Genomic DNA, 22326 nt, shown 5'->3' with positions numbered 1-22326 from the left:
TGTTAAATTTTGATTTTTTTTTATTGCACATTGTTTTTAACTTGATATTTTTCATTTTTTGTTTTCTGCCTTCACACCTACCACTTGTTTATTTATTATGCTGTGCAAGTGTTAGCAAACACCCTCCAACTCTGTTAAGTGGGGGTGCACTAGCATGCCAAGGAAGGCTTTTCAGAGGGTTTGATGGTAGGTGGTGTGGAGAAATGAGGAGCATTTCTTAACTGGCAGAGAAAGAGAAGATATTGCAGTATGTGCTTTAGGTTTCTGCCATTGGGGAAGACTGGTGTTCCTGCCACCAGTTACCCAAGAACAGAACTGAAAAACTGCTGTCCTATGAAAGCCACATGAATCAATTTCTACTTAGAGGCAGGTTTCCGATCTCCATAGAGAAACGTTAGAATAGAGTGTGCAACGGAAAAAGCCTTTGCAGCTCAGGGTAATGCTCCCTGCATCAATTGGAGACAAACTGTACTCTTAATTTAGGTGTAATAACAGAGGAATACGTCTCCTCTAGGATAAACTCATTGGGCAAAAGGCTGAGGCTCAAAAGCTGTTAATGGATAAATCAGATAGAGATCAGATAGAGACTCTGTGGGGGAAGATGTGAGTGTGCGCTTGTGGCAAATAACTGCTCATCTGGGCCATAAATTCCTGCAGGACTGTAGTAAAAACCTCAGCTGAAAAAGGCAGAGAAACCAGATAACCAACAGAGCTAAAGAGCACTGATCACAAAATGGACTCTAGAAGCAGAGGGAAACATTGGATGGTGGTAAGACTCAGAGTATGAAGGCCTCAGGCAAACAAACCCAAAAAGCCAACAGCAGATGAGGGTCAGATGGCTGGAGATATCCAAAGCCACTGTAAGTGGGTAGCAAACACAGACCAAAGAGCAAAGTTCCATATGGGTCTATTGCAACCAGGAGCAGCAGTGGGGAGATGCTTTCTTGATGCTGTAGGGCTGGGAAAGGCATGGAGATTACTACAGACAGATTAATGCTTCCAATTTTTATTGCGTGCACGGGGGGGGAGTGTCTAAAAGAGGAATTCCTCTAATTTTCTGTTGAGTCTGGGACAGGAAGCAAACCTCTCCAATATTACAGAAAAAAAAAAATGAAAAATCCTAGCAGTGGGTTTTAACTATACCCCAATAGCCAAAGGTAAAAAGATTTTGTGCTACACAGAGACTTTAAGACCTCTTTCACACTGGGGCGGTGCGGGCATTATCGGTAAAGCTCTGCTAGTTTTAGCAGCGCTTTATTTGGCCACTAGTGGGGTGCATTTAACCCCCGCTAGCGGCTGAAAAAAGGGTTAATAGCTTTGGCAGCGATGCCCATTCATTTCAATAGGCAAGGGTGGTGCGAGAGCAGTGCATACACTGCTCCCGCACCACCCCCAAGATGCTGCTTGCAGAACTTTTTTTCCCATCCTGTAAGCCTCACCAATTTCACAGATGGCTAGAAATTAGGGATGGTGGGTATTTGTGTCAGAAGGCCAAAAGGTAAATGAGACATATGACAGATAAGGAAGGACACTAACAGGGTCCTCACTTCAAAGTAGTTATTGCCACTAATTTTATATAGGGGGCCAATGACTACAACCTCCCCACACAACCCACGAGGAATAAAAAGGACTCTCTTTCATGAAAAATAATAAGGATGAGAGAGTTAAAAGCAAACATTTGGATGCTGCAGAGTGAAAGAGGTGAAAATACCTTATCAAAGGGAGCCCCTCAGAAATGTCAGCCACCGCAGCATTGGCACACCAATGCGTGTAGCTAGATGGGACACTGCCCCACCTGTAGTCAACCAAACAGCAGTGTGCTAAGACGACGTCATCCGTACCGGATGCAAATAGTCACTGCGCATGCGCCTGACACCACGCAATGGCCAGGTGGTGTGACAGTGACATCTGAGGACCATAGAGGAAGACAGCGCCCTCCAGCTGATCTTCCATGCACCACACGCTGCAAACCGAATAGTATGCAGGATGTGGCGCTGGGTGGCCACATAATGCTGGGATAAAGCCAGTACCTGCCAATGGATTTGCCAAGGTGCAACCAACAAGGGGAAAGAGACACGGAAGACCAAATAGTACAATATACATACCAATATATTGTTGCAGTAACAATTAATAAACAAGGGAAATATCCAATATATGAGTAGCTATATAGGTGTCAAGTCACTCTCTAATGAAATCAAGTAATACGATTTAGCAAATGGAAACATGATTCAGAGGCAATAGGTATTGCCAATTTTGAGGGCTTGGATGAGGACAAGAAATATGCAGAACAGGAGCAAAATAGTCAGGTTGGAAAACTCTGCCAGTTAAGTTGCTCAAAAACAAATTGTAGGGTTTTTAATCCTTCCCTACTCTATCCAAAACTAAATAGGAAGGTTTTGACTATACATACACTTTAACCACAGTACCATGGTTTTAAGTGAGGACATTCAGCCACATACCATCACCCATCCCCCAGATTCTGCGACAGGATTTGGGGATCCAGCAGAGCCCTGCAGCACTTCTGCTCACAGCGAATGCGCAATATACCCCCAAGTTTTTTTCCCCCATATATTAGCATTCCAATATTATACTAAGATATGCACACCTGGCTTACTGACAAATAAGGGCACTACAGTAAACTTCTCCCCAGTTTGATATAGCTGATAACCTAAAATAATCATAGCCTTATAATAATCCATTGTGCCAACTAGGCACATTACACAGAGAGAGGAAAAAAAAAAAAAAAAAAAGACACTTGGTCATAAATAATAGGACCATCCATAAAAGAAGAGTTTAAGTAAGTTTAAGTAATGAACAAACTTCAGAACTGATTTTCTTTTAATGACTATGAACAGATCTAACTCTAGCTAAATAAATTAGTACTTGGTACATAAAAGCTTGAAAGATAAAGAGGCTTTAAGAGTCATTTAAGTTAATATTTTACTTACCTATTATAAGTCATTTCTTAGTTTGTGTAACATTAACAAACAATACCCAAACAAACATACATAAAAGTTAACAAAATTAAACACAGCATATATTTCTGTATAATATGAAATGAAGCTGGATACGCACTATACAATTTTATGTAGATTTTTTCCTTCAGATTTACCAAAACCATATAATATGAGGTCAAACCTTAAGAGTTTCAGTGTGTATGCAATCAGGCAGGCCATTACACTACATGGTTTTGGTAGATCTGAAGGAAATCAGACAGCAAAAGTTGTATAATGTGTATGGGGGTCTAACACACAGTACATTAATAACATTCAGCTTTGCCTTACACTTAGGTGTACAACATGGACATTATACCAACTCAAGTTAGTGCTTTTCCTAATGCAGCTACAAGATGTGGCAAGTCCCACAACCTCATAATCCTTGCACTTTTTAAATGGTACATATTTAATAGCTCCAGAGAAGTGTATGAGTCCACCACTGCTTAAAATAAGAACTTACAGTATTTTAATGCCTTGTTTTTGTGCAATTATATACAAGCCTTATTTTAACTTTCCACGTTTAAAGCCCAACATCTTGCTCAGCACACCAGATGACCACAATAAAAACACACTCTACTAACGTGAAACGAGAACAAGGACTTCGGCTCTACTATTCTATTGGGGATCATGCGCATGATTTATAGAATTTTGTTTGTTATGCCTAGCATAATCTTCCAGTGCTTTCCCACATCCGTCAAGCTGCAGATGCCGCATTCAGCCTGCCATGCAAGTAAATGGCTGTAAGCGACTGTACTCTTGTAAACACAGATGCTTCCTTAACCACTTCCTGACTGGCGCACACCGATGTACGTCAGCAGAATGGCACAGGCAGGCATATTGGCGTACAGGTACGCCCAATTTTAAATGCCGCCCTGCCATCGTGAGTGCGCCGCTGGCAGCACGCCGGTCGGGAACCCCGCGAGTCCGGTTGCGGGTCCCGCGGACTTGTTCGCCGTGGGCATACCCGCGATTGTCTCCCTAGCAACAAGTGACGTTGATCTCTGCTCCATGTGATTGGAGCAGAGATCAGTGTTCACTAAAAGAAAGCCCAGCCCCCAACAGTTAGTAACACGCCCCTAGGAACACTTAACCCCTACACTGCCACCCACTGGTTAACCCCTTCACTGCTAGTGTCATTTACACAGGAATCACTGCATTTGTATAGCAGTGATTGCTGTATAAAATTACAATGGTCCCAAAAAGGTGTTAAAAATGTCCGATGTGTCCGCCATAATGTCGCTGTCACAATAAAAATCACTGATCGCCGCCATTACTAGTAAAAAAAAAAAAATTTTTTTATAAAAATGCCATAAAACTATCCCCTATTTTGTAAACGCTATAACTTTTGCGCAAACCAATCAATAATCGCTTATTGTGATTTTTTTTTACTAAAAATATGTAGAAGAATACGTATCGGCCTAAACTGACGGAAAAAATTTTTTTTTTATATATTTTTGGGGGATATTATAACAAAAAGTAAAAAACAATGCGTTTTTTCAAAATTGACGCTCTATTTTTGTTTGTAGCACAAAAAATAAAAACCGAAGGGGCGATCAAATACCACCAAAAGAAAGCTCTATTTGTGGGAAAAAAAAAGGACATCAATTTTGTTTGGGAGCCACATCACATGACCCCGCAATTGTCAGTTAAAGCGATGCAGTGCCCAATCACAAAAAGTGGTCTAGTCTTTGGTCAGCAAAATGGTCCGGGGCTGAAGTGGTTAAATCAGCATTTGTAAATGCATGTGCGATGTATAAAACACAGAAGGTTGTTATGGCATCTACAGTTCCCCAGGCATGAAAAAGCAACAGGAAATTATCTTATGCATGAACCCTTAATCTGTTAAATGGGGGGGGGTTGTTGGAGAAACGAGGCACAAGGCAAGCAAGAGCCCTTTTTGCTAGTTTCACAGTTACAAAACAAGCATTTAACTCTTACAGTGTGGGAGGAGCCCCAGTGCAAGGGTAGTTTTTTTCTGTTCCCAAAGATCAGCTTTAAAGTATAAGTCCACCCTAAAACTAAAAATCCTGCATCTACAGACATCCACATTTTAACACTAACCAATCTAGCCCCACAAACAAGAAATCAGTATACATACCTTTTCAGCAGCGGAAATTACACAATCTCACACTGAGCCATCAGACATGGCTTCACTGTGGAGGCGGGTGGAGGACGACAAATCCGACAATGGAAGCCCTATAAAAACTATGGGTGATGTCACTCCCCATTCAATTCACAGCTGCTGTTGGCTGTGTCCTCTGCAGAGCTTCTGCCTCTGGAGACCGGATCAGATTCAGAAAAGGTATGCATACAGATTTCTTCTTTACAGGGCTATATAGGTTAGGGTTAGATTGTCAATGTCTGTGGATGCAGGGATTTTAGTTTTAGGGTGGACATACACTACCATTACAGATCAGCCATAGGCTGTGTTCAATCAGCGCCATCTAGTGTTCAATCAGCGCCATCTAGTGTTCAATTAAGGCAACTGTACATACGAAAAAAAAAAAAAAAAAAAAAAAAGACTGCTTTTTTTCTTTTCTTTATATCAACTCACCTTGCGCAATGAACGGGAAGCAATGACATAATTGAGAAATTCTACAGAAAGCCTACGACAAAGCTGTATTGTCTGCACATGGCATTTGCCAGTCCGCCGGAAGGTAGAAAACAGGAAACACATAGAAAGGGAATCGTCTAGATCTCTGAGAGCATCAATAAAGGTTGGATACCTAAGAAAAAAAAAATAATAAGTCTTGTGGGATCCAGACAGGTTATTTAGGAGCTTTAGTTCTAATAAAACACACACTCAACAGCCAGATATAGTCCACCAGCACCAAGAAAATAAATTGTGGGATGAGGGAACCATTTCTTAGATCAGAGGAAACTGGGGATTTCTATGGATGTATCTATTTGCCTTAATAAAAAATAAAAAAAATATTGTACCGGAAAACAGAGGAATCTGAAGCATGGGACAAGCCTTTAGTAAATGGATCTCTAATATCAAGACAAGGAAAGGCCAAAAACAAGAAAAATGGGAAGGACAAAAGGGCAGGGACTGGGATCTCATTGAATGCTTTTGGTGTGGAAACTGCATGTTATTGATACATAGGCTCCAATTGCAGGATGAAGTAATTGTGTAGCAGTATAGGGAGGGGGTGAAACATTAAATACTCCAATAAGGGATCATGTCATTTCATCCCCTTTCCGACTGGGCAATTTTTCAGATGTCAGCGCCGACACAATTTGAATGACGAATACAATTACACTGCACCCAAATAAATTTTAGATCATTATTTTAAAAACAGAGCTCTTTTGGTGGTCTTTAAGAACCATTTTTTTGCTATATAAAATGAATAATAGCCTTAATGATATTGAAAAAAAAATTTGTAAAAAAAAAAAAAAAAAAAAAAAAGCTTTGCAAATAAATGTAAGCCAAATGTATTCTGCTACATTTCTTTGGTAAAAAAAATAATAATAATGTATCAGTATATATTACTTAGTATTAAAGTTTTAGCATCTACAAACTATGAGATAATTATATATATATATATATATATATATATATATATATATATATATACACACACACACATACACACACACACATACATATTTCTAACAAACAGCATTGGCATACTTAGAATTACACACCAAAACACATCCCACTACTCATCCCGAGTATGGAGATACCACGTGTGATACTTTTTAAATGTTTGGACCGATTATGTTCCCAACATTGCTTCTTATAAAAATCACAAAAAAAATAAAAAAAATAAACCAATTGTACAAAAAACTGTGTACTGTAATAGTTGCCACTGTACGCATGGTGAGGGAATATAACTTAATGTAACGTCACCTATAGCAGTCCCCATTCCAATAAGCCAACCCTAATGGTATGTGGCTGCCCCCAGGGATGCCATGTTCACTGGCCAGGAGTAGGGATGAGCTCAGGCGTGGTCGCATGCTCCACGTGCAGAGCCCGCCTGGAAGTCGGCAGTGAGACATTGCCCGATCTCTGCAGCCGCGCATCGGGGCAATGTCACACTGCCTGTGATTAGCGCAGCGCCGACTTCCTGGTGGGCTCTGTGGAGCATGCAAACACGCCTGAGCTCATCCTTAGCCAGGAGTTACAGGGGACCGAACAAAGGATGAGCAGAGTGATTCTGTGGTTCCAGTAGCCACAGGGGATGGCTGACTGGTGTTCCTAAAGAATGCACTCAGCGGGACTAACATGGGTCAGTTCAGGCTGCTGGCAGAGACATGATCAATAAACAGGCAAAGCTGTGTCTGTGCAGCAACTATGTCCCAATCATGCATAGAAGTAGCTGCATGGGAAAGAATGGAACACCTGTGCATCCATGTGTGGTCCTTGCTTGGGGTATGTATTGATATGTCCCATATGAATGAGGCCTTATGGCGACTTTGGGACTTGTGTGGTGGTTTTCAGGTGCACTATGACTGTCTGCACAGGCTTAGTGAGTAAGGGCTTGTTTACACTTGTGGTGGGGGGGGGCTGTAAAAGGCCACAGATGAGCTGCATTTTTACTGCCCCTCAACCACTTTCTTTTGCAGATTAGAACGTTAGAGTCTGGATCTGCACACTTGTCGAAGGGGGTCATTGATTTTCTTGTAAGTACTCATCACTGAATCTACACCTGGGAACTAGCACTTTCAAAAGACAGATTGTGACTATCTACTACAGGTTTCCATAAAGGAGAAGGTTAAATAAAGCATCTATTAAAAGCATACTTTAGCTGTTAGGTCAAGTTTCAGGTAGGGAAGAGTCATGAATTAAAAGGGTGCTGGACTGATAGCTCAAAGAAAAAAAAATAATATTGTCAAATACGGTGCTACAATTGCATAATTGCACAGCCATCTGATTGGAAAGGGATATATACAACTGTAAGTAATTAGCTTCTACAAAACCAAATAAAGGGATGAGTTGCATGGGTTCTCCAGTCTCTGCATTTCAAGGTAAGCAAGTGCAGGGAGAAGGATTAAACAGGCACCTGACATTAAAGAAATATTAAGGCTGCCATTGCTGATCTTCTAAAAAAAAATGGTTAGTTGTCTGGCTGTTCCTGACTTCAATAAATCAAAGTACATCTGGTTTAAGTAGGCAGCAAATGAAAAATCTGAAATCACAGCATTCATGTTCTAAAGTTGATGACTTTAAAGACTCAAAGGGAGATTTACTGAAACTGGAGCACTCAGAATCTGGTGCAGCTTTGCATGGTAGCCAATCAGCTTCCAAACTTCAGCTTGTTCAATTAAACTTTGACAATAAAACCTGGAAGCTGATTGGTTTCTATGAAGAGCTGCACCAGATTTTTTGCGCGCCAGTAACTCTCTCAAGTATGATAGCTAGGCAACCAGTATTTTTGAGGACAACAGATGTACCATGATCTAAGGCTTTTAGAGCATCGGTTTGCTCATCAAATAAACATGTAAAAAGCCATGATGTACGTTAACAAAAAGGCAACCAAAAATGGAGAGACTAAAGACATATTATTTCTGACTGGTCATGGCCCGTGGATTACAGTGTTTCTAAGCACACCTAGAGAACCTGTATTTCCTGAGCAGCTCTACAACTGACTGCTCTTTTTTCTGACATCATAAATACAAACCTGGTTCTTTGCAAGTATATCTGTAATCATCTGTAGTTGATCAATATAAGACATAAGACCAATAGTGGGCTCTAATCTTAAAATTAAGAAATGCTATGCTTATTACTTAGCAATCTGCACTGAATGTACATGAAAGCCAAGCAAGTTCAGCACCTCAGTCTTCTATTATGTAGCAACAATGCGCATTGATGTTTTAAATAAATTGTTTTAAAAAAGAAGTAGTGTGCAAACAAAGTTGAATCAATGGGAATTGAGTACCTTTCTTTAATGATATGATCCAATTTATAAGTTGGCTTGTTCTCTCTAATTCTGTCGACTGCATCCCATTCTTGCTTTCCATATGCTTTACGTAGACGACGTACAAAAACCTTGAAAATAGACAAAAATTAAACAGATTTACATGTGCCGAGTGTTCTACACCTGTATAACAATTCCTATATTTCTATATTATAGAAATTATATTCTGCTACATACCAGTTTGCAATAATTAGCACTTTTCTGGCAGAAGTAATTGAGGAAAAGCCCTTCAATCGTCAAAAGGCAGGTGGTAGCCAATACAGTGAACTATGCTTTAGCTTTTTTTTTTTTTAAATAACAAACACGTTAAACTTACCTGCTCTGTGTAATATTTTTGCACAGAGCAGCCACAATCCTCCTCTTCTCTGGTCCCCCTGCCCTGCTCAGTGCACTCGTTGATGCACGCTCCCGAGCCATCTCTATGGGAGAAATTTACTCAAATCTGGTGCAGCTGTGATAGTAACCAATCTGTTTCTAACTTCAGCTTGTTCACTTAAGCTTTAGCTGTAAAAAACTTAGAAGCTGATTGGTCATTACGTACAGCTGTACCGGATTCTGTATGCACCAATTTTTGTAAATTTCCTCCTATATGTCCATAAGACACACAGAGTGGGGTTCAGGAGAGACCCAGGAGAGCCGCTGCTCTCCTGTACATCGCTGGAACAGGATCGGGCTGGGGCAAGTATTAGGGGGGGCCGAGTGGGTAGCTGCTGACTTCAGCCTTTACAACCACTTTCAGCGAATGGATAAAAAGTTGCCCCAAAATGAATTTGTGCTGCAGGGTCCAGCTCCAAACACAATTCACAGCTTGAATATGTATGACGGCAGCAACCGGAAGTACTGAAGATCTGGATCAAAAGACACCATGCATGGGAAAAAAAAAATGTCACCCATAATTTAAGAATATAGATATAGAAGTGAAGAGATATTAAACCGTCAAGGTCTTTTTTTAATTAAAATAACAAGCATGTCTATACTTAGCTGCTCTGTGCAATGCTTTCGCACAGAGCAGCCTGATTCTCTTCTTCTGGAGTTAGCCGCTGGTGCTGCAGGCCCTTCCTCTTCGGCAAGTGCCCCACGAAAAGCCGCTTTCCATGGGGGCACCATGGGGGAGACAGCAACGGATTGGGCTCAGGTAAGAAAGAGGGAAGGTTTTTCACCTTAATGCATTAAGGTGAAAAAAACTTAAGGCTTTAAAACCATTTTAACATTTTGTTTTTTAATTGTGTTGCAAGATCTTTATAATGTTATATATACACAATTACATGTTAAAAAAAAACAAAAAAAACAAACACACCTTATATTCTCTGAATTTTGTCACAATGGGCTCATGCAGCAGAAACTTGATATCCTTCAAGAGGTAAAAAGTACGCGGGGCTGTGGATCCTTTATTGACTTTTTTCTTATGCTTAGGCTCATGGGGATAGATGCCTTTTAGGATACAGAGCCGCCTAAGAAAAAAAAACAAAGAGCAACATGTCACTATTTATACCAGTAAGGCTTCATGTACACGGGACGCTGTTTAACCTCTCCTGAACGATTTAACTTGACAGCTATAAATCTGTGTTTAGCAGTATTTGCGTCCAGAATCGTCTTTTTTTTGTTAAAATGAAAGACAACTGTAAAAACGAAACACTGCTAAATGCAAGCTACTGCGTTTATAAGCTGTTACAGGCATCTGCATTTCAAATGCCTCTGAACAATCGTCTGAACCCATTTTTTTGCATTCCAAAAAAGGCTTCTAAACGCAACTGCCCAGAAGATACTATGTACCGATAAGATAACACGAGAGTTCAGGGGCAGCTGGAAAAAAATAAAAATACAAAAAAGCAAAAACTGCTCCTAAATGTCGGTTTACCAGCAGCAGTGTACATGCGGCCCAATAGTAACGCTGCATACTGGGAGCTTGCGAAAGTTTATAAACCCGAACAACAAACTTCTCTAACTTGCTCTCTTATTTAGCTAAATATGATTTTGCCAGGAATCTTTGAGCCAATCATTTTCTGTGTTCCTTTACCTGTGCACAAGTAGGGGTTCTGGCAATGAGGATAGGGCTACGTTCTATGTAATATTTCAGAATGAGGTAGGCAGGACTAATAACACAGGCTTGGCATTCATAAATAACTCGCTTAACAGAGGAAGGTTGGAGCACACTACATTTCTGGCATATTAAAGTTTATTTTTCTGTATATGCTGCATTTTTAATAGGAGAATACATAACTAAATTTACATGTATTCCAGGGATGTACTAAAACGTATATTTGCATGCAAGCATGTCTCAACAAGTCAAAGGCCAGGTTTTCACATGAGCCATTTTTCACTGCAGATTCCTGTATTGTCGCAGTGATCAAAAAAAAAAAAAAAGCCACAGTACTTGGGGAGAGGCAAACATTTGACACTTCTAGGAGTGCTGACTGACCGAGACTTAGGGTACTTTCACACTGAGGCATTTTAACGCTAAAAATAAAGCCAGTAATGCGCCTCTCATGCCTCCCCAGTGTGATAGCCTGAGTGTTTTCACACTGGGGTGGTGCGCTTGCAGGACGGGGGGGGGGGGGGAATAAAAAGTTCTGCAAGCAGCATCCTTAGGGCGGTGCAAGAGCAGTATAAACAGCACTTCCAAAACACCCCACCCATTGAAATGAATGGGCAGCGCTACCAAAGGGCCTGCAAAGCGCTTTTGCAGCACCGCAACAAGGGCCCTTTTAACCCTTTCCTCAGCCGTTGGCGTGGGTTAAAAGTACCCCACTAAAACTAGCGGAGCTTTACCGCTAATGCCTGCATTGCCCCAGTGTGAAAGTACCCTTAAGGAAACTGGAGGAAAAGTAGAAGACAAGGAGACATGGGCTGCTGGAGAGGAGAGTCCTATTGTAAAGGACCTTTCTTCTATATTATAAAATTCTTGGCATTTGCTGCAATGACTTCTGTGTATAATTAATACATTTTACAAGCATGGGCGCTTTTAAATGCTGTAAATTGATCAGTACCAAGAGTCACTTACAGCTCTGCTCACAGATCAAAAAGCTGACAACTGTCAGCAAGTCTAAGTAAGTACTGTAAGGGGGCATTTCTTAGGCCCCTTTCACACTGGAGCGTTGCCGTTAAAGAGCTGCTATTTTTAGCGGCACTTTGCCGCCGTTTTTGTGGGGGTTTTTCGCCCGCTAGCAGGGCGCTTTTAACCCTTGCTAGTGGCCGAGCAGGGGTTAAAACGATCAGCAAATCGCAGCTTTTCCAGTGGTTCAGCAGCGGTGTCCATTCAGTGCAATGGGCAGGAGCGGTGTATACACCGCTCCAAAGATGCTGCTTGCAGGAGTTTTATTTAACGTCCTGCCAGCGCATTGCCTCAGTATGAAAGCCCTCCGGCTTTCACACAAACTGCAGGGGAGCCGTTTTTCAGGCACTTTACAGACGCCATTTTTAGCCTAAAAGTGCCTGAAAAACGGCTCAGTGTGAAAGGGGTCCAAGATCATAAACTGGTTAAAGATGGTGCAACTCAAACATACTCTACCTGTGTTTTTTAATTGGCCCATGGCATCTCTCAGCTGAGCCTACTGTCTACCAGTCTACAATCTCTCTACATGGATCTGATGCATTTCAAATACGTGACAGGTGGCCACCTCTAAAGGATTGCACACCACTGCCAGAATATGTTTCCAGGGAAATCTTCTTCTTCAGTCGCAGCAGGACAAGGATGTCACACTTTCTAGCTGCTTTGTGGATCTGACATACACTCACTGATCAGGACGCCGTGTGTGACTTCCCCCTGCACACCCTGGGATAAGTAAGCTGACAGCAGCTTGTACCTTTTGTTCACTACATTCCCCATGTTGTTTTCACTTTTACGAGTAGGATTTATTCAATAAAGGCTTGTGATGGTTATACTACACACCAGAGTTATTGCACTCTCACTTTCCGTGTTTTTTGCACAGGTGGACACCCTCCTCCTCTTCTGACAGCAGCACACTAAGTGATAGCTTTCTTTGTCAAGCCCAGGGCTCCAATGTAATTATTTATTTAAACATTGTACCTTTTTGCACTTTGTTTTGGCATTGTGTGTTTCCAGTGAAAAAAAAAAAAAAAAAAAAAAAAAAAAAAAAACACACACGCACTCTTTAATATATATATATAAAAAAAAATGCTTCAAATCCGCTGTGCAGAAAGTGTTGATGAAATTTGCAGGCGTGACGACACCACCACACGTGTCCCCACTCACCGGATCAGAATGACACCCAGCTTTGCAGTCTGGGGGTCAATTCAGACTTATGATATCCAAGATGGCAGATTCGGTATTGGGACTTGATGACAGAAGATCATAACAACATCCTTCAAGATGATTGCTCAACCATATGAACAGGGCAGTACAGTGGTGTAGTGGTTAGCACTCTCACCTAGCAGTAAGAAGGGTCACTGGTTCGTATCCCAACCACGACACTACCTGCCTGGAGTTTGCATGTTCTCCCTGTGCCTGCGTGGGTTTCCTCCGGGTACTCCGGTTTCCTCCCACAATCCAAAGACATGCAGGTAGGTTAATTGGCTTCTATCCAAAATTGACCCTAGTATATGAATGGGGACCTTGGATTGTGGGCTCCTTGAGGGTAGGGACAGACATGAGTGTGCAATGTACAGGGATAGGGACAATTGTAGACACTCACTCAGGTTGAACTGGATGGACTGGTGTCTTTATTCAACTTAACTAACTATGAAAGGTTACCCAGAATGAAAAAAAAAAAAAAAAAAAGAAGAAGATGAACTGATAGTGAAATGCAGCTAAGAACCAGTTTTATTGCTCACGAAAATGCATACTTGCAAACGTAAGTTAAATACGGGCATAACATGGAGGCCGTAATACAGCTAACGCCATTCCTGGCGTTCTTTTCCATGAGGCCGGAAGTAATGTCAATCGTACCTGAAGTTGCGTCAAAGCATTTCACCCTCCTACAGGGCTTCATCAGAGGTCCTTTGATGACGCCCTGTAGGAGGGCGAAATGTATTGACACAAGTTCCGGTACAATGAACGTCACTTCCGGGCTTATCTGAATAAGTCTGAATTGACCCCCAGACTGCATAGCTGAGTGTCATTGTGATCCGGTGAGTGGGGGTGTCGTGTCACGCCTGAAAATTTCTCCAACACTTTTTGCACTTTCTGCACAGCGGATTTGAAGCATTTTTCAGTCATTTTGATGGACTTTATGTTTATGATGCTTTTGTATATATAATATATTTATGTTTGTGAGAGCTGTAATAATTCTCTTATTTTTATTGTACGTTTCCAGTTTCAATGTGTTCACCTGAAAACTTGTTGCATTTTAGCTGGTTAACGGTCAGTGAAAGCTTTGAGTGCTGTGCACAGAGCCTAGTGTGATGTTTGGTTTCTTCTTGTGGCGTTCAAATCAGATCACCTGAACACTCACATCAGGGAGAACTCACTGCAGCGTCTGATGTGGAGTCAGTGGAATTGAGAAGAGCAAATGTAAGTGCTTGCATTTACTGTAAGCATTGTACTTGGAAAACTTTCCCTGATCGGTGAAAACACAATTCAAAGAATTTGAAGCATTTATTATAACTTTAAAAAAGCTAGTAACCAGTTCAAATACATACAATGGAAGAACTGTAGCAAACTTCCTAGCAGATACTTGGCTGTGATTTTTAAAGCAGTTGTAAAGCCAAAAACATACTAGCGTATTATGAAATACTTGCCTTAGAAAGAATCTCCCACAGGGCCACCCGGTCACTGCTGAGGGAGCCGTCATCTTCCCTCTGAGTTTCTTCCGGGTTTGCGGCTCCAGCAATGTGAGTGGATGGAGCCCCGATGACGTCACTCTTGCTCATGCGCGTGGGAGCCCTCTGTTCCGGCACGATACTCTGGGCCTTCACTGCACATGCGCCACTGAATGCAAGGTGAATATCTCCTAAACCGTACAGGTTTAGGCGAGTTTAATTTTACCTACGGGTAAGACTTACTATAGGCTTACCTGTAAGTAAAAATGACCAAGCGGACAATACAACCGCTTTAAGCACACACACAAATACGCCATTCCAGTGCACTACATTGAAGAGCCCAACTACCAAGTAGTAAGGGAGAAGTAGACAACTCTCACAAGATAAGTATATTCTTCAGGGTTGTCACCTTGAGCTAATGACCATTTGAATAGGCTGCTGTGCCTGCAGGGAATTTTTTTTTAAACGCAGTCCATGGAAACCGCATGGTGCTGTGGCCCCTCGTTTTTCAGTAGGCGGGGTGCCATTAAGAGTTAATAGCACCCTATGCATTTTCTTAAAAGCAGCATGATTTTGGAACCCTGGGAACCCTTGACCTCAAGGGAAGGTGTTCACAGATAACCAAAATGTAACCAATACACATTCAAATGTATGATTTCCATTTTTAATTGGGGGTTACTTTTACATCGGAACAAACATCCTGAGGACACATGGATTGTAGTAACAATATGCCGCAGCAACTAGATTAAAATGTAACTGTGGTCAAAACTATTTGGATAGATTTGAGTGTTACTTTCAATTTTTTAGAGCTGTGTATTTACAAGAACTGAAACAAAAGTGCTAAAGAAAAAGCTAAATTACTTCCACTCTACAAGAAATTGGAATTACAAATACATGTCAGGTAAAATGTATTTTACGAACCTAAAATCTGGTAAGCTTAGCTGGAGTTTCTTTCGCGCTTTATTTCTTGTTACGTAGTTGGTGGCAGAGCCACTTTCGTACTGAAAGAAAAAATGCATTTGAGTAAACCACATCATTGAAAGAAAAATATGCCAATGCTAAGAATTCACTTTCCTAAACCATTTCATCACTGAGGACTGTTTCATTATTATAAGGTTAGATATACCTATGGTGATTTGGGAAAAATTGTAAGTTTCTGCTCTGACGTTTGTTGTAACCCCCACAGACCTCACCTCCTTTTAACACTTCTAGGATTGTTCTCAGAGAAATACACAGGTTTCTTCTCTCTTGCTTCGGGGTGCGTGGAGATCTGCCACCTGTGACTCAAGCTCTCGGAAGCCTCTACTTACCTTCTATTATTATTGTGCTCAACCCATCACATCAACATATTTGAGCTCAGGCCAGGGGAGCAAAAGCTGGACAACAGCAGTGTACACAGAGCACTTATATTTGTGTGAACTGACCTGGGAATGAGGAAGACACTGGCTGTGATTGAGATTATGCCTTGTCACCTGTCTGTGCCTGTCTCCATGAAGCCATAGGGGTTGATTTACTAAAACTGGAGAGTGCAAAATTTGGTACAGCTGTGCATGGCAGCCAATCAGCTTCTAACTTCAATTTGTTCAATTAACCTTTGACGAAAAAAACAAAACAAAAAAAAAACTGGAAGCCTATTGGTTTCTAAGCAGAGCTGCACCACATTTGCACTCTCCAGTTTTAATAAATCAACCCCATAGTGCCCTTGGTCTGAGTGTAGGTGATGGGGTACCACAGTGGAGGCACATTTTCATCTCAACTGCAAAAGTAGTAGTTTGCGGTGATAGCATTTATTAGCTAACTAAATAGATTGTACTGAAAGCATTCCAGGTACCCTGACCTCTTCAGGCAATATGAACTGGTGGTGGAAAACAATTTTAGACCTGAAACAAAGATTCATATGTTATCAACCTGCCAAATACAAGTGGTTTTGGGTGCTAAAAAACAACACGTTTTTGTATAATAACTGCATCTCTTTATTATTTCACGAGTAATATCACTCTATACTCAAAATTCTCTTTTTTGCTACTGTTTTCTCCACCAGTGTTTTTTATGGGATAGTTGATGCCCTGTGTGAATTGGGTACAGACTAGAAACAGTACAGCGCTAGTGAACCTTGCTGGTACCTTAATAAAGCCCCTCAGAAGAGGCAGAAATGTAATTTTCAGCGTGGTAGCATTGATGATAATCGAACCTTCCAGGCTTACATTTTGCACTGTTAAAGGGCTGCCACGACTGGGAAAAGAAAAAAACTGAAAAAGGGAGTTTCTTTCACACAAAAAAATAAAATAAAAATGCATGACTGAAACCCCCACTTGTACTTCCCATAGGCTTGACAGAACACATACAATTTAGAAGAAGGTGTTAATATTAGTAAAGCCAGTCAGACTGGCTGAACCGACCAAGATTCGAACAATGTATGGGCAGGCTAAATTTACCCGAGTTGAGATCGATCAACTTGAGTACAACCAGCCCGTCAGATTTTTAATGCGATTGTTGCTAGCGGCTATAGCTGTCAGCAGTGATCACTTTATTCTTCTGGTGGGTAAAGCTCCCCCCGCCAGGAGAACACAATCGCTCCTGGGGAGGGATTTCCCATCAACACTGACTGTATTGATGGGAGGGATTCCCCATCAACACTGACTGTATTGATGGGAGGGATTCCCCATCAACACTGACTGTACTGATGAGGAAATCGATAAATTTCTTTCCTAGAACCAAAATCACTCCATCTATGGCTGGCTTAAAGCTGTTTCCTACAAACGAAAAAACTGATATCTGACCGACTACTAGTGCTCCAGTTGCTTTGAATTTCTTTGCCAGTATTTTTTTACTTTGTGTTTCTTTTCTCTTCTGTTTGATGAAGGCTCCTACTTGTCATCACTGTTAGTTTACATGGTACAAGTCCCCTACATGTCCTCTGCCTACAGTGCATGTGAACTGCTCGCCCTATTAATACTATAGTTTAGGCCACCAGGGGTAGGGCCCCTGCCATAGCAATTAACAGAGCAAGAGATGTGCATTTGCACAAGGCACAGTTGGCACATTTTTCACCGTGAGAATATCCAAAGAGGGGCTGAGGGTAAGTTTTCTACTTTGTACGGAACACAGAGAGGAAAGAAGTAAATCACAACTTCAATGAAGAAAATTAGAAAATCTCCTGAGGCTGGATTCACAGTGTTCTAAACACATGCATGGTAACGCATATGTGTAAGTGTGAATGGGCCCTTGGTCTTTTACACTAAACTTCAATGCAATAATGTGAATCAAACACATAGGAAAGAATAGGATATCTGATTCTGATATGCATTTTAATGCAGCAAAATGCAAGTTCTGATGCATCCAACTGAATAAGTGTGAAAAGGCCCTAACATATATGTATAGCAAAAATTGCTGGCAGGTTTGTGTGTTCCACTGCAAAGATTTTCCTTCATGTCCTGTTCCAATAACACAACAGGAAGTGAGAAAAAAAACTGCAGAGTGAGGGGAAATCCCCAATAAGCAAGTCGTCACCTCACCCCCTGTTCTTGTGACAACTTTTTGCCATCTTCCATCACTTTTTGTAACAATAGTTATCAGAACAAATATGGGAAAGGGACACAAACAAATAAAATATTGACAGTCCTTTCCCACCCAATTCAAAAAAAGGATTTGTTAACATATGTTTTAAAGTAAATTTGAAGGCAATTGTTTTTCATTTTTGGATAAAGTAAAGAAGGATTATAACCCCCATCAGGTTTTTGTTTGCCATCTGTGTCCCACTGTAGAGATTTCCATTTGCTCCCTTGTCAAGAAAGCAAATGGAAATTAAAGGGAATAGCTCAAAAGTGAGGCAAATCCCTGGAAGTCACCAGCGTGAGTGTCCCCATTTGAAGATTACCGTTCAATTCCTGTTCTGGTGACCACTTAAAACATGGGATTTCATTTTCTTTCACCCTCGGTAAGAACAGTCACCGGGACAAATAGAGCATGTATTTTTCCCCAACAGCAATAAAACTTTACAAGATTTCTAATCCACGCCTTGCTGAGGACATTTGTGCCCTGGAGAGCGCTTTTAGCTGTAATAGAGTCTCTAGTAATGGTTGGAAGCCAGTGCGGCCAGCTCCTGATTGTGTGACCACTGTGACAGTCAATCACAGGGGCCAAAACATTGGTTAGACCACATGTAGAATAATCTCTCCAGTTCTGGTCACCAGTCCTCAGAAGGGATGTGCTGGAACTGGAGAGAGGGACGAGAAACAAAACTAAAAAGGGTACTGGAGGACCTCAATTACAAGGATAGGGGGTTTTCACTGTCAGGGCAATAAGGATGTGGAACTTCCTTCCACAATTGGTGGCGGCTACAGGGAGTATTGATAGCTTTAAGAGGCTCTAGGATGTGCATCTTAAGGAACACGACATACAGGGATATGGGAAATATTTATACACACTGACACATGTACACCCACACAGGTAGAACTGGACTATGATCAAACAGTACTTTCCATCATCCCTTGGACGTAAAGACCCAATTAACCACTTGGTAACTGCCCCATAGCAGATTGCTACTAGGTGGCCGCGCTGTGTAGAATCACGTATACATACATGATCATGCACTTCTAGGTTTTGGGTGCAAGTGCTGGCAGCTCGCTCCCTCTGTGATTTTGACTCAATGTCCGCAGGCACCCGCTGATTGTTCAGTACACTAACAGAAAGGCAAACTGCCTATGTAAACAAAGCAGATTGTAATTATGTTAGTACAGAAGACATGGATCCTGGTGAGTCCAGGTTCAGACCTGTTCGCAACTCCATGTGCCCGCTAGGAAGCTGACACTCTGCAGTGCTAATCACAGGCAGCGAGACATTTACCAGTCCGTGGCTGCAAAGATCAGGAAATGTCTCCCTACCTGTAAAAATCACTGATCGTCCATTACTAGTAAAAAAAAAAATTATTAATAAAAATGCCATAAAACTATCCCCTATTTTGTAAATGCTATAACTTTTACGCAAACCAAACGTTTATTGTGATTTTTTTTTACCAAAAATACGTAGAAGAATATTTATCGGCCTAAACCGAGAAAAAAAAAAAAAAGAAGTTTATACATTTTGGGGGATATTATAGCAAAATGTCAAAAATATTGAATTTTTTCAAAACTGTCACTCTTTTTTGTTTATAGCTCAACAAATAAAAACCGCAGGTGGTGATCAAATACCACCAAAAGAAAGCTCTATTTGTGGGGGAAAAAGGACCTTAATTTTGTTTGGGAGCCACGTTGCACAACCGCGCAATTGTCAGTTATAGTGACGCAGTGCCGAATCGCAAAAAGTGCTCTGGTCAGGAAGGGGCTAAATTCTTGCAGGGCTGAATTGGTTAAAATATTGCAGTGCCGTATCACACAAAATAGCCTGGTCATGAAGGGGGGTAAATCTTCCAGAGGCGACGTGGTTAAGGTATGGTTGCCGCCTCATCCCTTTAAAGCCAAACACATTACACGGGTTCTGGGGTTGATTAAGGTGATAAACTCACTTGGTGCCCTATCTGCATTTAATTACCCTCAGAACCTGTGTCATTCAAAGGTGTTCAGGTTTAAAGGGATGAGGTGGCAACTCTAGGTTAAAGGAGGCCAGGGTTAGGCGAGAAGGGGTTACTTAACAATTTTCTACATAAGTAAATGACAGAAGCAGGTGAACAGAGTAAATGTGTAGGACGTGGTTGAAGTATGCTAACGTATACTTTGTATCTATGTATCTGCAGTATACACAGCACACATGGCAGGCCGACATGGTCTCCTCACAGCCTGTGTAGGTGTATGTACATGCTGGGATCACTAGGACTCCAGGCCTTGTCGTGTGTACAGCAGGGAAACCAATACTACACCGTGTATTACACTGTAATTCGATAGGAAAACGTCTGAAAAGTCATATTCACCTTCTTCTTCTCCAAACCACCCATCACTTCTCGCTGAGCAGACCTCACAACCGGAACAACACACGTGTAGTACCCACACTGCGCTCAGGACCCCTGCGGCCGCCCGAGACGTGCCTGATGAAAAGGGAAACAGGCACGTAAAGGACGCCTCAAAGGGGCCTTCCTTGCTTTTGGCATCCTGCGATCAGCTTAGAACTAGTGTGTGACTGGTGGTAGTGTAATGCCTCTGTTACTGTATGAAGTCATGGAATCATCCCCTTATATGTAACAAAAAGTTGTTTAAAATGACAAAGGAAAGGTTTAAAAATAACGGTAACAGAACCCAATCACATCTCATCGTTTTTAAAAAGTTGATGTGTTTTAAAGCTGTACACCAGGGGAAAAACAGTGTGTCCTATGCCTACGTACATTTGCCAGTATGTGCCCTTCATTCCACCACTGATGCCAACGATGGGGTAGGTTCCCCCCATTAAGGCTAGGGTCACACTAGTCTGCACTGTGCGTTCCAGTTGTAAGTATCGAATCGCCATGTTTTTAAAAAGGTGCGTTTTTTTCTGCGGTTCATGTGGTACAGCAACCCATTCAAATGAATGGGCTTCTGTGCCCGAGTAAACACAGCTGCATGGGCCACACTAGTGTGAATCAAGCCTAACAATAATGATGGGCCACTAGTCCTTCCACTATTACCAATGATGGGCCACTAGTCCTTCCACTATTACCAATGATGGGCCACTAGTCCTTCCACTATTACCAATGATGGGCCACTAGTCCTTCCACTATTACCAATGATAGGCCACTAGTCCTTCCACTATTACCAATGATGGGCCACTAGTCCTTCCACTATTACCAGTGATGGGGCACTAGTCCTTCCACTATTACCAGTGATGGGGCGCTAGTCCTTCCACTATTACCAGTGATGGGGCGCTAGTCCTTCCACTATTACCAGTGATGGGGCACTAGTCCTTCCTCTATTACCAGTGATGGGGCGCTAGTCCTTCCACTATTACCAGTGATGGGGCACTAGTCCTTCCACTATTACCAGTGATGGGGCGCTAGTCCTTCCACTATTACCAGTAATGGGGCGCTAGTCCTTCCACTATTACCAGTGATGGGGCACTAGTCCTTCCACTATTACCAGTGATGGGGCACTAGTCCTTCCACTATTACCAGTGATGGGCCACTAGTCCTTCCACTATTACCAGTGATGGGGCACTAGTCCTTCCACTATTACCAGTGATGGGGTGCTAGTCCTTCCACTATTACCAGTGATGGGGCACTAGTACTTCCACTTTTATCAGTGATGGGCCACTAGTCATTCTACTATTACCAGTGATGGGGCACTAGTCCTTCCACTATTACCAGTGATGGGGCACTAGTCCTTCCACTATTACCAGTGATGGGGCACTAGTCCTTTCACTGTTACCAGTGATGGGCCACTAGTCATTCTACTATTACCAGTGATGGGGCACTAGTCCTTCCACTATTACCAGTGATGGGGCACTAGTCCTTCCACTATTACCAGTGATGGGGCACTAGTCCTTTCACTGTTACCAGTGATGGGCCACTAGTCCTCCCACTGTTATCAGCAATGAGGCACTAGTCCTTCCACTATTACCAGTGATGGGGCACTAGTACTTCCACTTTTATCAGTGATGGGCCACTAGTCATTCTACTATTACCAGTGATGGGGCACTAGTCCTTCCACTATTACCAGTGATGGGGCACTAGTCCTTCCACTATTACCAGTGATGGGGCACTAGTCCTTTCACTGTTACCAGTGATGGGC

General features: G+C 41.9%; 1 protein-coding gene across 1 annotated transcript in view; it reads right to left on the bottom strand.

Annotated features, from left to right (window-relative positions):
- The window catches only part of PES1 (pescadillo ribosomal biogenesis factor 1), a 48304-nt gene extending 27641 nt beyond the window's left edge, over positions 1 to 20663 (bottom strand). The window contains exons 1-5 of the mRNA XM_077461197.1: positions 20541 to 20663; positions 15557 to 15636; positions 10215 to 10368; positions 8879 to 8988; positions 5551 to 5722 (exon numbers count right to left, since the gene is read on the bottom strand). Of these exons, the coding sequence (XP_077317323.1) occupies positions 5551 to 5722; positions 8879 to 8988; positions 10215 to 10368; positions 15557 to 15636; positions 20541 to 20564 (540 nt within the window). The 5' untranslated portion in view covers positions 20565 to 20663. The remainder of the gene's footprint in view (positions 1 to 5550; positions 5723 to 8878; positions 8989 to 10214; positions 10369 to 15556; positions 15637 to 20540) is intronic.
- Positions 20664 to 22326: the final 1663 nt, after the last annotated feature.

Source organism: Lithobates pipiens, unplaced genomic scaffold, assembly GCF_037356315.1.
Source record: "Lithobates pipiens isolate NorthernLeopardFrog02 unplaced genomic scaffold, aLitPip1_a1.2 Scaffold_3, whole genome shotgun sequence".
Taxonomy (NCBI): Eukaryota; Metazoa; Chordata; class Amphibia; order Anura; family Ranidae; genus Lithobates; species Lithobates pipiens.
Note: the sequence above shows the minus strand (reverse complement) of the source record. Positions and strands in the feature narration are given on the sequence as shown.